This window comes from Plectrocnemia conspersa, unplaced genomic scaffold (assembly GCF_051122295.1).
Source record: "Plectrocnemia conspersa isolate PC_06_02 unplaced genomic scaffold, ASM5112229v1 ptg000004l, whole genome shotgun sequence".
Taxonomy (NCBI): domain Eukaryota; kingdom Metazoa; phylum Arthropoda; class Insecta; order Trichoptera; family Polycentropodidae; genus Plectrocnemia; species Plectrocnemia conspersa.
The window spans coordinates 11408172-11419270 of NW_028277168.1; the positions used below are offsets into that span (position 1 = coordinate 11408172).

At 34.5% G+C, this 11099-nt stretch overlaps 2 protein-coding genes across 2 annotated transcripts; both read right to left on the minus strand.

The window, feature by feature from the left end:
• Positions 1-984: 984 nt before the first annotated feature.
• Positions 985-5515, minus strand: LOC148235900 (uncharacterized). The gene is made up of 4 exons (XM_088184839.1): positions 5415-5515; positions 1364-5237; positions 1233-1282; positions 985-1159 (listed from the first exon to the last, which is right to left on the minus strand). Exons 2-4 carry the CDS (start codon positions 5195-5197, stop codon positions 1150-1152), a joined length of 3894 nt encoding a protein of 1297 aa, XP_088040965.1. The 5' UTR covers positions 5198-5237; positions 5415-5515; the 3' UTR covers positions 985-1149.
• Positions 5516-8126: 2611 nt separating this feature from the next.
• On the minus strand, positions 8127-10825 carry ppk17 (amiloride-sensitive sodium channel pickpocket 17). Its single transcript, XM_088184841.1, has 9 exons — positions 10754-10825; positions 9893-10024; positions 9678-9825; positions 9410-9610; positions 9206-9348; positions 9017-9144; positions 8804-8951; positions 8644-8739; positions 8127-8576 (listed from the first exon to the last, which is right to left on the minus strand). The coding sequence occupies exons 1-9, from the start codon at positions 10823-10825 to the stop codon at positions 8373-8375; spliced, it is 1272 nt and encodes a 423-aa protein (XP_088040967.1). The 3' UTR covers positions 8127-8372.
• Positions 10826-11099: the final 274 nt, after the last annotated feature.

The window sequence follows — 11099 nt, forward strand, 5'->3', positions numbered from 1 at the left end:
ACGTTAAAAATTTATTCTTTAATCTTCATAGATCTACTATGAATAATTCATAATTAATTTGTAACTAAGATTTGTTTATAACACATGGAAATATTCATCAACAATACTAGGATAATAAATAATTCAAGAATAAACCTCGCTGCTGTAATATTCTATAATTATGATATTGTATCATAAAGTATATTTCACTCATCCTTTCGTTTACAACGTGCACTATTTCAAATGATGATAAACACTAAAGCTCAACTATTTATAATTTAATTTAATTTATTACAATTGCAATAATCTCTATTACATAAATTTCAAAACATTTTATAAGTTTGTATCAATGTTAAGAATTTCCTTCGCGCGACTAAAACCGAATGATTGATTTATTGGAATAAATTTACCGCAAAAAGACCGCAAGATTTCTCACATATAAATTTATAAAACTCATATTTCCGAAAAGATTTATGATTGTCAATTAGACGCGATGTGAAATAATTTCACGCTCTTTGCCTGGTAAATTCGTTAATTATAAAGTGTTCAGAATCATCTGTCCAACAGATGACACTCGCAAATGTAAATACACCATATTTGAACAATTATATAAGTTGGCGATAGACCAAGACCGATTTGCGCTACTGATTAATTATGCATTAATAACATTACTACATGTAAGGGTACCCGAAATAGAGTCAACCAAAATAAACCAAATTTTCTAGACTTGCATTACTTGGACGTCGTTGATCTTGGAACAAAATAAGTTAATTAAATTCCTAAATGTGACGAAGTCAGAAATTTTGGGGCATATACATGTGTGCCGAAAAACAAGAAAATTGGGTTATATTTCGGTCAGAAAGCAGATGCTGTGCATTCTGGTGCATTTATGACTCAGTAGCTACACAAATAGTCGTTCATCTTTTCCATTACCAACCCATGTACACACTTTGGAATTCTCTTAAAAATACGATTTAAGATTTCCTTTATAATAAAATACATAAATGATATATTGGATGCCAATTTTATTTTATAAAAAAAAAATTACAAAATTAAAATACATATGGTTATAGAAAACTGTAGAGATTAATAATAATAAATAGGTAACAATTCTTATCATTTAAAAAAAAAACAGCTGATCTTTGAAAATAATCAGATTATTTAAGAGCCTTAGCAGGATCTGAAACAAAAAATAAAAATAATTATAATAATAATCATTAACATATATAAAATAAATGTGTGAATGTTCTTACAATGTCAAAAAACTGCTATTGACTGGATAAGAATAAAAATCTCCACAGTACTGTAATAAAAAAATAATGATTAGACATTGTTAACAAGAATTCAAATAAGCAAACTGATCATTATTAACATGTATATGTACCTGTGTAAATCGATTTTCAGATTGGTAAAAATCTTGTAAGCGAATAAAAACGCTAAATAATTTGGCCAAAATGTCCTTTTTCAAGAATGTTGCGAGGAAATCACTTTTCAAGAAGTCGGTTTTTAAGAAATCAGTTAAGAAATCACTCTTGAGGAAGGTGGTTAGGAAGTCATTTTGCAAAAAATCGCTCTTCAAGAAATTAGCGAGGAAATCTGTCTGTAAGAAGTCAGCTAAATAGTCGCTTTTCAGGAAGGTAGCGAGGAAATCGCTCTTCAGGAAAGTAGCGAGGAAATCATTCTTTAAGAAGGTAGCCAAGAAATCGCTTTGCAAAAATTCAGCGAAGAAATCGGTTTGCAGGAAATCAGCGAAAAAGTCGCTCTTGAGGAAGGTGGTTAGGAAGTCATTTTGCAAGAAATCGCTCTTCAAGAAATTGGCGAGAAAATCTGTCTGCAAAAAGTCAGCCAAATAGTCGCTCTTCAAGAAGGTAGCGAGGAAATCGCTCTTCAGGAATGTAGCGAGGAAGTCACTCTTCAAGAATGTAGCCAAGAAATCGCTTTGCAAAAAGTCAGCGAAGAAGTCGGTTTGCAAGAAGTCAGCGAAGAAGTCGCTCTTGAGGAAGGTGGTTAGGAAGTCATTTTGCAAGAAATCGCTCTTTAAGAAGTTGGCGAGGAAATCTGTCTGCAAAAAGTCAGCCAAATAGTCGCTTTTCAAGAAGGTAGCGAGGAAATCGCTCTTCAGGAATGTTGCGAGGAAGTCATTCTTCAAGAATGTAGCCAAGAAATCGCTTTGCAAAATGTCTGCTAAGAAATCGGTTTGCAAGAAATCAGCGAAGAAGTCGCTCTTGAGGAAGGTGGTTAGGAAGTCATTTTGCAAGAAATCGCTCTTCAAAAAGTGAGCGAGGAAATCGGTCTGCAAAAAGTCGGCTAAATAGTCGCTCTTCAAGAAGGTAGCGAAGAAATCGCTCTTCAAGAATGTAGCGAGGAAGTCACTCTTCAAGAATGTAGCCAAGAAATCGCTTTGCAAGAAGTCAGCGAAGAAGTCGCTCTTGAGGAAGGTAGCGAGGAAATCGCTCTTCAGGAATGTAGCGAGGAAGTCACTTTTCAAGAATGTAGCCAAGAAATCACTTTGCAAAAAGTCAGCGAAGAAGTCGGTTTGCAAGAAGTCAGCGAAGAAGTCGCTCTTGAGGAAGGTAGCGAGGAAATCTCTCTTCAGGAATGTAGCGAGGAAGTCAGTTTTCAAGAATGTAGCCAAGAAATCGCTTTGCAAAAAGTCAGCGAAGAAGTCGGTTTGCAAGAAGTCAGCGAAGAAATCGCTCTTGAGGAAGGTGGTTAGGAAGTCATTTTGCAAGAAATCGCTCTTCAAGAAGTTGGCGAGGAAATCGGTCTGCAAAAATTCGGCTAAATAGTCGCTCTTGAGGAAGGTAGCGAGGAAATCGCTCTTCAGGAATGTAGCGAGGAAGTCACTCTTCAAGAATGTAGCCAAGAAATCGCTTTGCAAAAAGTCAGCGAAGAAGTCGGTTTGCAAGAAGTCAGCGAAGAAGTCGCTCTTGAGGAAGGTGGTTAGGAAGTCGTTTTGCAAGAAATCACTCTTTAAGAAGTTGGCGAGGAAGTCGGTCTGCAAAAAGTCAGCCAAATAGTCGCTTTTCAAGAAGGTAGCGAGGAAATCGCTCTTTAGGAATGTAGCGAGGAAGTCACTCTTCAAGAATGTAGCCAAGAAATCGCTGTGCAAAAAGTCAGCGAAGAAGTCGGTTTGCAAGAAGTCAGCGAAGAAGTCGCTCTTGAGGAAAGTGGTTAGGAAGTAATTTTGCAAGAAATCGCTCTTCAAGAAGTTGGCGAGGAAATCGGTCTGCAAAAAGTCGGCTAAATAGTCGCTCTTGAGGAAGGTAGCGAGGAAATCGCTCTTCAGGAATGTAGCGAGGAAGTCACTCTTCAAGAATGTAGCCAAGAAATCGCTTTGCAAAAAGTCAGCGAAGAAGTCGGTTTGTAAGAAGTCAGCGAAGAAGTCGCTTTTGAGGAAGGTGGTTAGGAAGTCGTTTTGCAAGAAATCGCTCTTCAAGAAGTTGGCGAGGAAATCGGTCTTCAAAAAGTCATTTAAATAGTCGCTCTTGAGGAAGGTAGCGAGGAAATCGCTCTTAAGGAATGTAGCGAGGAAGTCACTCTTCAAGAATGTAGCCAAGAAATCGCTTTGCAAAAAGTCAGCGAAGAAGTCGGTTTGCAAGAAGTCAGCGAAGAAGTCGCTCTTGAGGAAGGTGGTTAGGAAGTCATTTTGCAAGAAATCACTCTTTAAGAAGTTGGCGAGGAAGTCGGTCTGCAAAAAGTCAGCCAAATAGTCGCTTTTCAAGAAGGTAGCGAGGAAATCGCTCTTTAGGAATGTAGCGAGGAAGTCACTCTTCAAGAATGTAGCCAAGAAATCGCTTTGCAAAAAGTCAGCGAAGAAGTCGGTTTGCAAGAAGTCAGCGAAGAAGTCGCTTTTGAGGAAGGTGGTTAGGAAGTCATTTTGCAAGAAATCGCTCTTCAAGAAGTTGGCGAGGAAATCGGTCTGCAAAAAGTCGGCTAAATAGTCGCTCTTTAGGAAGGTAGCGAGGAAATCGCTCTTAAGGAATGTAGCGAGGAAGTCACTCTTCAAGAATGTAGCCAAGAAATCGCTTTGCAAAAAGTCAGCGAAAAAGTCGGTTTGCAAGAAGTCAGCGAAGAAGTCGCTCTTGAGGAAGGTGGTTAGGAAGTCGTTTTGCAAGAAATCGCTCTTCAAGAAGTTGGCGAGGAATTCGGTTTGCAAAAAGTCGGCTAAATAGTCGCTCTTGAGGAAGGTAGCGAGGAAATCGCTCTTCAGGAATGTAGCGAGGAAGTCACTCTTCAAGAATGTAGCCATGAAATCGCTTTGCAAAAAGTCAGCGAAGAAGTCGGTTTGCAAGAAGTCAGCGAAGAAGTCACTTTTGAGGAAGGTGGTTAGGAAGTCGTTTTTCAAGAAATCGCTCTTCAAGAAGTTGGCGAGGAATTCGGTTTGCAAAAAATCGGCTAAATAGTCGCTCTTGAGGAAGGTAGCAAGGAAATCGCTCTTCAGGAATGTTGCGAGGAAGTTATTCTTCAAGAATACTGTAGCCAAGAAATCGCTTTGCAAAAATTCAGCGAAGAAATCGGTTTGCAGGAAATCAGCAAAGAAGTCGCTCTTGAGGAAAGTGGTGAGGTAGTCATGTTGCAAGAAGTCTTCTTTCAGGAACGTAGCCAAGAAGTCACTCTTCAAGAAATCTGCGAGGAAGTCCGTTTGTAAGAAGTCAGCTAAGAAGTCGCTCTTGAAGAAGGCAGCGAGAAAATCACTCTTCAGGAATGTTGCTAGGTAGTCGTTCTTCAAGTATGTACTCAAGAAGTCGCTCTGCAAAAAGTTGGCGAAGAAATCTGTTTGCAGGAATTCGGCGAAAAAGTCACTTTTGAGGAAGTTGGTGAGGAAGTCCTGTTGTAAGAAGTCATTCTTCAAAAACGTAGCCAAGAAGTCGCTCTTCAAAAAATCTGTAAGGAAGTCCGTTTGTAAGAAGTCAACCAAGACGTCACTCTTGAGGAATGTGGTAAGGAAGTCACTCTTCAAGAAATCAGCGCTGAAGAATTTTGACAAGAACAGGAAAGCTTCACTGCCACTGTCATTTTTCAAGAAGTCTGCGAAGAAATCGCTCTTCAAGAAGTCAGCAAGGCAATCGCTCTTCAGGAATGTAGCCAAGAAATCGCTTTTCAGAAAGTCCGCTTTCAATAAATCAGCCGATTCCGCCTTGTTCTTGAAGAACTTTGCCAAGAAATCATTCTTCAAGAAGTCTTTCAGGAACGGTTTGTTCTCGATGCTCATCATTTTGCTGTGGTTTTTGTTTTTTGGAAAACTGAAAATTGTCCTGAAATAAATAAATAATTAGTATAGAAACAAATAATATATAAAGTATATATTGTATTAATCAATCAAGTATATTTTAAATTAATATATAATTTTCATAATAGTTAATATACAAATGTATATAAACTATTGTGAAAATAATATTTAATATTATATGCTTAATGAACAAGTTGCTCACCGTTAAGCACTGCTACTGAAGCAAGTATGATCAAACTTACAAATGTCAGCCGTATTTATACAAGACTACTATCCCTTATCAAGGAGAGGGTCTCACCAATCAACTATCAGCTTTTGAGGAAAATAAACATAACAAATCCGGTTTCGATCTTAAGTTATGTGTACATTTTTTATATTTCATAGATAACGTTAACGATAAATAAACGATGGTAATTTCCCAGCGTATCGCGTATAATTTATTATTATTAATTCTACGCTTTTTAATATTGTTGTTGTTGTTGATATAATATTTACATATAAATATTCTCCGAATTCAAACCAAATTTCCAAAGAGGTAAATATGTATAATATATTATTATAAAAAAAAACTAGATATGTATGATAATCCAACTTAAACCTGGATATTATTAAAACAATATGTATGTAAATAAAAATATTTATTGAAATATTTCCATGGTTATTAGTTATTAATGACGCATTCACTTGTTTCCATTGTTTTATTAATTATATATTGAAAAACTAATACCGTCGAATTATCCTGAAAGAGAAAAAAACAGCACGTAAGATACATTCATAATTCATTAAATAAACTTTATGGAATTACATTTCAATGCATTCGTTTAATAATAAATAAATGTGGCATCAAAATAATATATAAATTAGAAATAGCTAAATTAGAATTTATTAATGAAGCTTCTGGTTTTAGTAGCTTCAATATTAATAGTATAATAGAAGCTACTGTAGTGTGTAACAACACCACCCCCATGATCTTCAAATATGTTGACTCAGTCGCAGCCTTTGCCATCGGTTCTCCTCAGGGCGGAGCCCTTTGTTCACTTACCCGAGAGTTCACTTACACTCAAGGGTTTGGGTTTTAACCTCAAAATTGTTCCTTCGCTCTTCCACACTATAAACGGTGACTTCGACTGGCGCCAATAATTGTGGGAGACCATACGATAATGACCAATGAAACACATTACAATGCTTAATCAATGCAAGGTTAAAAGTTTTGTTCATATGCATGCGTTTGTGTTTCTAGCTATATGAATGGCCATTAATAGATATTTTATTTGTGACTTTACCTTTTTTAAATAATCTTTTATATTATAGTTACTCTTACACTGTATATTATAATAGCATTTATTTCAAAGTTTGTTCATTTCTACTCAAAAAATCTTAGTAAAATATATATCATGTAATGACGGAATAGCGTAGTCCGTAACGTTTCAGACTAGTAACTCTGAGGTTGCAGGTTCGAGCACCGGCAGCGGCACTTGAATTTTTATTTATGAAAAATGCGCTAATATTAAAAAACTATTTTTAGTAAGAGACATATATTGGTTATAAATTATATTACACATAATAATTTACAATTATTAATATAGATGTCACTGATTCTCAGACTTTTAGTCTGGTGGTTAATACTTACTTGTAGGTATTCATTATATTGTATAATATCTGATTGATTTGTAGTTGGTACAGATTTTCACTATTGTAACGCATTAGGCTTATGCCCGTCAGGTTACAACGGAAGATTAAAAAAAAAAATAAAGCACCTTTTCACTTCCTGGACCAAATCTTTATATTAAATTATAGAGTTTATAATTTAAACGATTTTTTTTTTTAATTAATATAATAAAATACAAAGGTTTATATGAATGTTTTTTTACATTGCGTCTTTTATACTATTAACTTACAAAAATTTCAATCGCTTTGACATCGAGAAACATCATAATAGATTACTCTTTCTAAAGAATAGCCCTTAATCTATGGTTGTAAATATTATATAACAAGATTGGCTCTCTCTCGAACTTTTAATGATCAAAATTACCCTTTTGAATTTTGTGTTAGATCATAGTTCTAGGCAATGCTAGTATCAAAATAATCTACTCCCAAGAACATTGTAATAGTGAAAACTTGTCAACAACAACAATATAAAACTATTAAATAGATATCTAAACAGGATATATATTTCATTTTACACAAATAAAATTACCCACTCGCAAAATATTATAGTTAGTGACCTTTTCCTTGACATGAGCATTTTTTTTATATTAATGAAAATATTTCATCTATATTTTAGCACATACATGTTTATATTTCTGATAAGTCAGCTATTTCATCTATTATATTTAACTATTATTAAAGTAAACTAACTTCATATTTATCATGACCTATATTTATTTATTTATCGAAAAAATATTTTAGCAGTGAAGTTACTTATTTACGCTTTTCTTAATATAAGATTATTTGTTTTAAGTTAATATTACGCTTTAATATATTAATCATTGCTATTTTGCATGTGAAAATCTCGTGAGAGTGACGCAAATTTTCCATTTAATTTTGCTAACATTACCTGATTTCTATTTTTTTTAACCTCTCACATTTCTAATTAAATACACGTTTCATCAAAACATGATCTGGAATATACTGCTTATTATTATTGATTAATTTATTATTTATAATTACTCAGCATCACCAGATCACTGAGTTAATTGCTACTGATATTGAATTACAGTTAAGCATGGTCATCATTAAAACTACACGGGTAAATTAGTGTTTTGAATAACATTTAAAATTACTCATTGCTTTTACAAGTTTTATTATTACTTTTATAGATTTTTTTGTGTGTTGTAGATTAAATCATTATTTGAGCTTTAAATAAAAATACATATTTCATTAATAAAACTATATTTAGTGTTAAAAGATTAAACATTAAAAACATATAACTCCTCTATTTAAGAGTGCTAGGTAGTATATCCTAAATATTTATGTAGTACAGATATATTTCATTAAATACTGTATAGGGTAAGTCCCGAATACATTACGAAATATAGAATATTTATTTGTATTATATATTATAACCTCAATGAACTGCTTGAGGAAAATTATATATAATTATAATATATCTATCATTTATTGGATTTGACTCGATTTTGTTTTAAATACTTCATTTTAATTATATATACAACTTCTTTTCTACGCATTTATTCTCATTATAATCAAAACCTTCGTTATAAATACTATCGATGGCTGTCTTATTAATCTCGTCGTTTTTATTCTTAGCAGAACTGCTTGTAGACAAAAACGGTTTAATGAGAACCTCAAATATGTCCTCCAATATAATGATCACTCCTAAGACTGACAATCCTAAAAGAAAACCCTAAAAAAATTTAAAAAAAAATAATACACTCAATATAAGATATTAAAAATAATATACTGTATCTCACCAGACTACCACCAAAATCCGCAAGAAATAAAGACCAATCATAGCTGTGTGATTCTTCATATACTGATACTAATTTATTGTTGAAGTATATATATAACTATAAAAATAAAGATTCATATAATATAATGATTATAATGATTTTTTTAAATATAATATAAGACCTGAGTTTGAAGTTTAGTCATTTGTGTTCTTTTAATATTTCTAGTCCCTGAATTCCACATTGGATATGGATTACGATCCACAACATAAGTGTTGTATAATGAAGAGTGACATCTCTGAAGACAAATGCATTCTGGAGCATTTACTAGCCTTTACAAAAATATGTAAGAATATTATGTATTATATATATGCATTGTGTCGATTTAAATTGTTACCTTATATAATTTACAATCAGATCCTTCATTTTTGTATAATTATTACAACTCGGGGCATCTGAATTAATCCATGGTCCAGAGCAACCAACTGTTTTGATTATTTTATCCCATGTACAGTTCAAAGCACACTAAAATTGTACATCAAGTTATTATTAAGCGTTATTTTATTGTATTTATTAATATGATCACCATATTTGCGCTATAGTTATGTTCAGGAGAACATATTTTTGGTCCACTTGGTAACATTTTCAATTGTTGAATCCCCAATTTGATTTCCAATTCCTCTCCAACGTTTACGTATAAATATTCCATTAAATTAACTGAAGAAAGCTCTGAAACATTAATTTGTATTAAAGTATAAGAATGGACCATATACTATTTTATAAACACTACCTGCAAACGGTTCTTCAAGTTGATGTATATAAACATGAAATCCCGGAGGAATTGTACTCGGAGTGCTCTCCATTTCAGACGTTGAATGATTCAATAAAAATGAATAACCAGTGTCTTTTGAAGTGAGAAATAGCTCGATCTTTGGATATATCGTCTGACATTGACCAAGGATAAAGTGTAGCGAATTCGTTATGGTGACGTCTTGATAAAGTATCACATAAAGATAATAAATAATAACTTTTTTATATGAATAAATTATAAAACGTACCGTTTTCACTCTCATTAAATCCGTAAGATAAGAAATTATCTAAGTGACTGTACGTTGACTCTATCCAAAAGTCATGTAAGTTTACGTCGTCAAAGTTGAAGTTTCTCCACTCGGATGTGAATCGAGGATGACCATACAAACCATGAGCCTATTGATTGTAATGAATCATTAGTATATAATTTTATTAGAGAAATATTTTGTTTTTAAAATGCGACCTCTAAAACATCTGCTTTGTAAGGTGGATCTCTGCAAATCGTTACGGCCGGGTACTTGATTGTGTCATTGAAGTCAAAATGGGTGTAAGTTGTAATAGGAGGATTGCGAATTTTCCTCAAGCATTCAGCTATCTATAATGAATCATAAAAATATAATTGAGACTGATGAGTTAAGTATATACCTTATACTGATAAAATTTAAATTAAAAATCTTTTAATGTTTGAGAACCCTAGGGTGTGACTTAGTAGCCAGTGAGACGTAAGACGGGATATAGTTTTATTAGAATATATTAAAATTGCGACAGGCGATAAGTGGCGGGTTGTTTTCTCAGAAGCTGGCGTAGGGATGATGTCCGTGGGCGGTCTTGTAGGTGGCGTGGCAGCGATAGTATACTGGAGGATGTCCCTCTCGGGATTGGCGCCAGTCGACCACACGCTGGATTTCGCCATTAACAGTGTGGGAGAGTGGGGGACCTCTTTCGAACTTGAAAACCCCCAAGTTCTTAAGAGGAAGTCAACTCGTGAACACCCAACCGAGGTAGCGTCCTTTAGACTACCAATGACGAGCGAAGCACTGCATTTCCAACCAGCAGGCTAATAAGTCGAAACTGGAACGAAGGAATCTTGCAAGAGATATCCAAGGATGACACTTGGAAATGCAGGGGCAAGCAAAGCTAATGCTAAGCAAAAGCTAAGCGATAGTACGCAGGTGTGTCAGGAGAGCGTTTCCCAACAACACTCGAAAGAAACACTACTGACACTCTAAACAAATAACGTAGTACTACGGGGGGTGGTTACCGCTCATATAGCCCTTAAAAGCTGGATGTCACCTATAGGGTTGGACTCGTAGGGCCCTATTACCGGTAACGGCAGTGGTTTGAGCAATGGATAAAAGTAGTAACTCTCTCTGTCCCTCTCGGGATGTGAGCGCATATGACAGTATTTTGTCCACAGACGTAAGCTGGTCTCTTCGAGTATCTGCATGTGACTCCCTTCTCCTCATCGGAGTTCAAGCTTAAGTATCTAGAGCTGCAATGTTTGTTAACTAATCATACAGCCAATAAATCTACTCGTTTCTTAGAACAGCGAAATAGGTATACGCCTTTAGAAAGCGACATTTGCTTGATGGGCATTGTCCAAGGTCGTATACTGTAACGGTAGTCTTATGGATCCGATGATTTATTATATCCGTGATTTATTATATCCA

Bases quoted from the DNA above. Each gene is read 5' to 3' on its own strand.
- ppk17 (XM_088184841.1), bottom strand. From the start codon at position 10,825: ATGCGCTCACATCCCGAGAGGGACAGAGAGAGTTACTACTTTTATCCA. The intron at 10,025-10,753 runs GTAATAGGGCCC...GATTCATTATAG, and splicing joins TCAAACCACTGCCGTTACCG to ATAGCTGAATGCTTGAGGAA. The intron at 9,349-9,409 runs GTAGTGTTTATA...TTAATGTTTCAG, and splicing joins ACTTGAAGAACCGTTTGCAG to AGCTTTCTTCAGTTAATTTA.
- LOC148235900 (XM_088184839.1), bottom strand. From the start codon at position 5,197: ATGATGAGCATCGAGAACAAACCGTTCCTGAAAGACTTCTTGAAGAAT. The intron at 1,283-1,363 runs GTACATATACAT...TTTTTATTACAG, and splicing joins CTGAAAATCGATTTACACAG to TACTGTGGAGATTTTTATTC.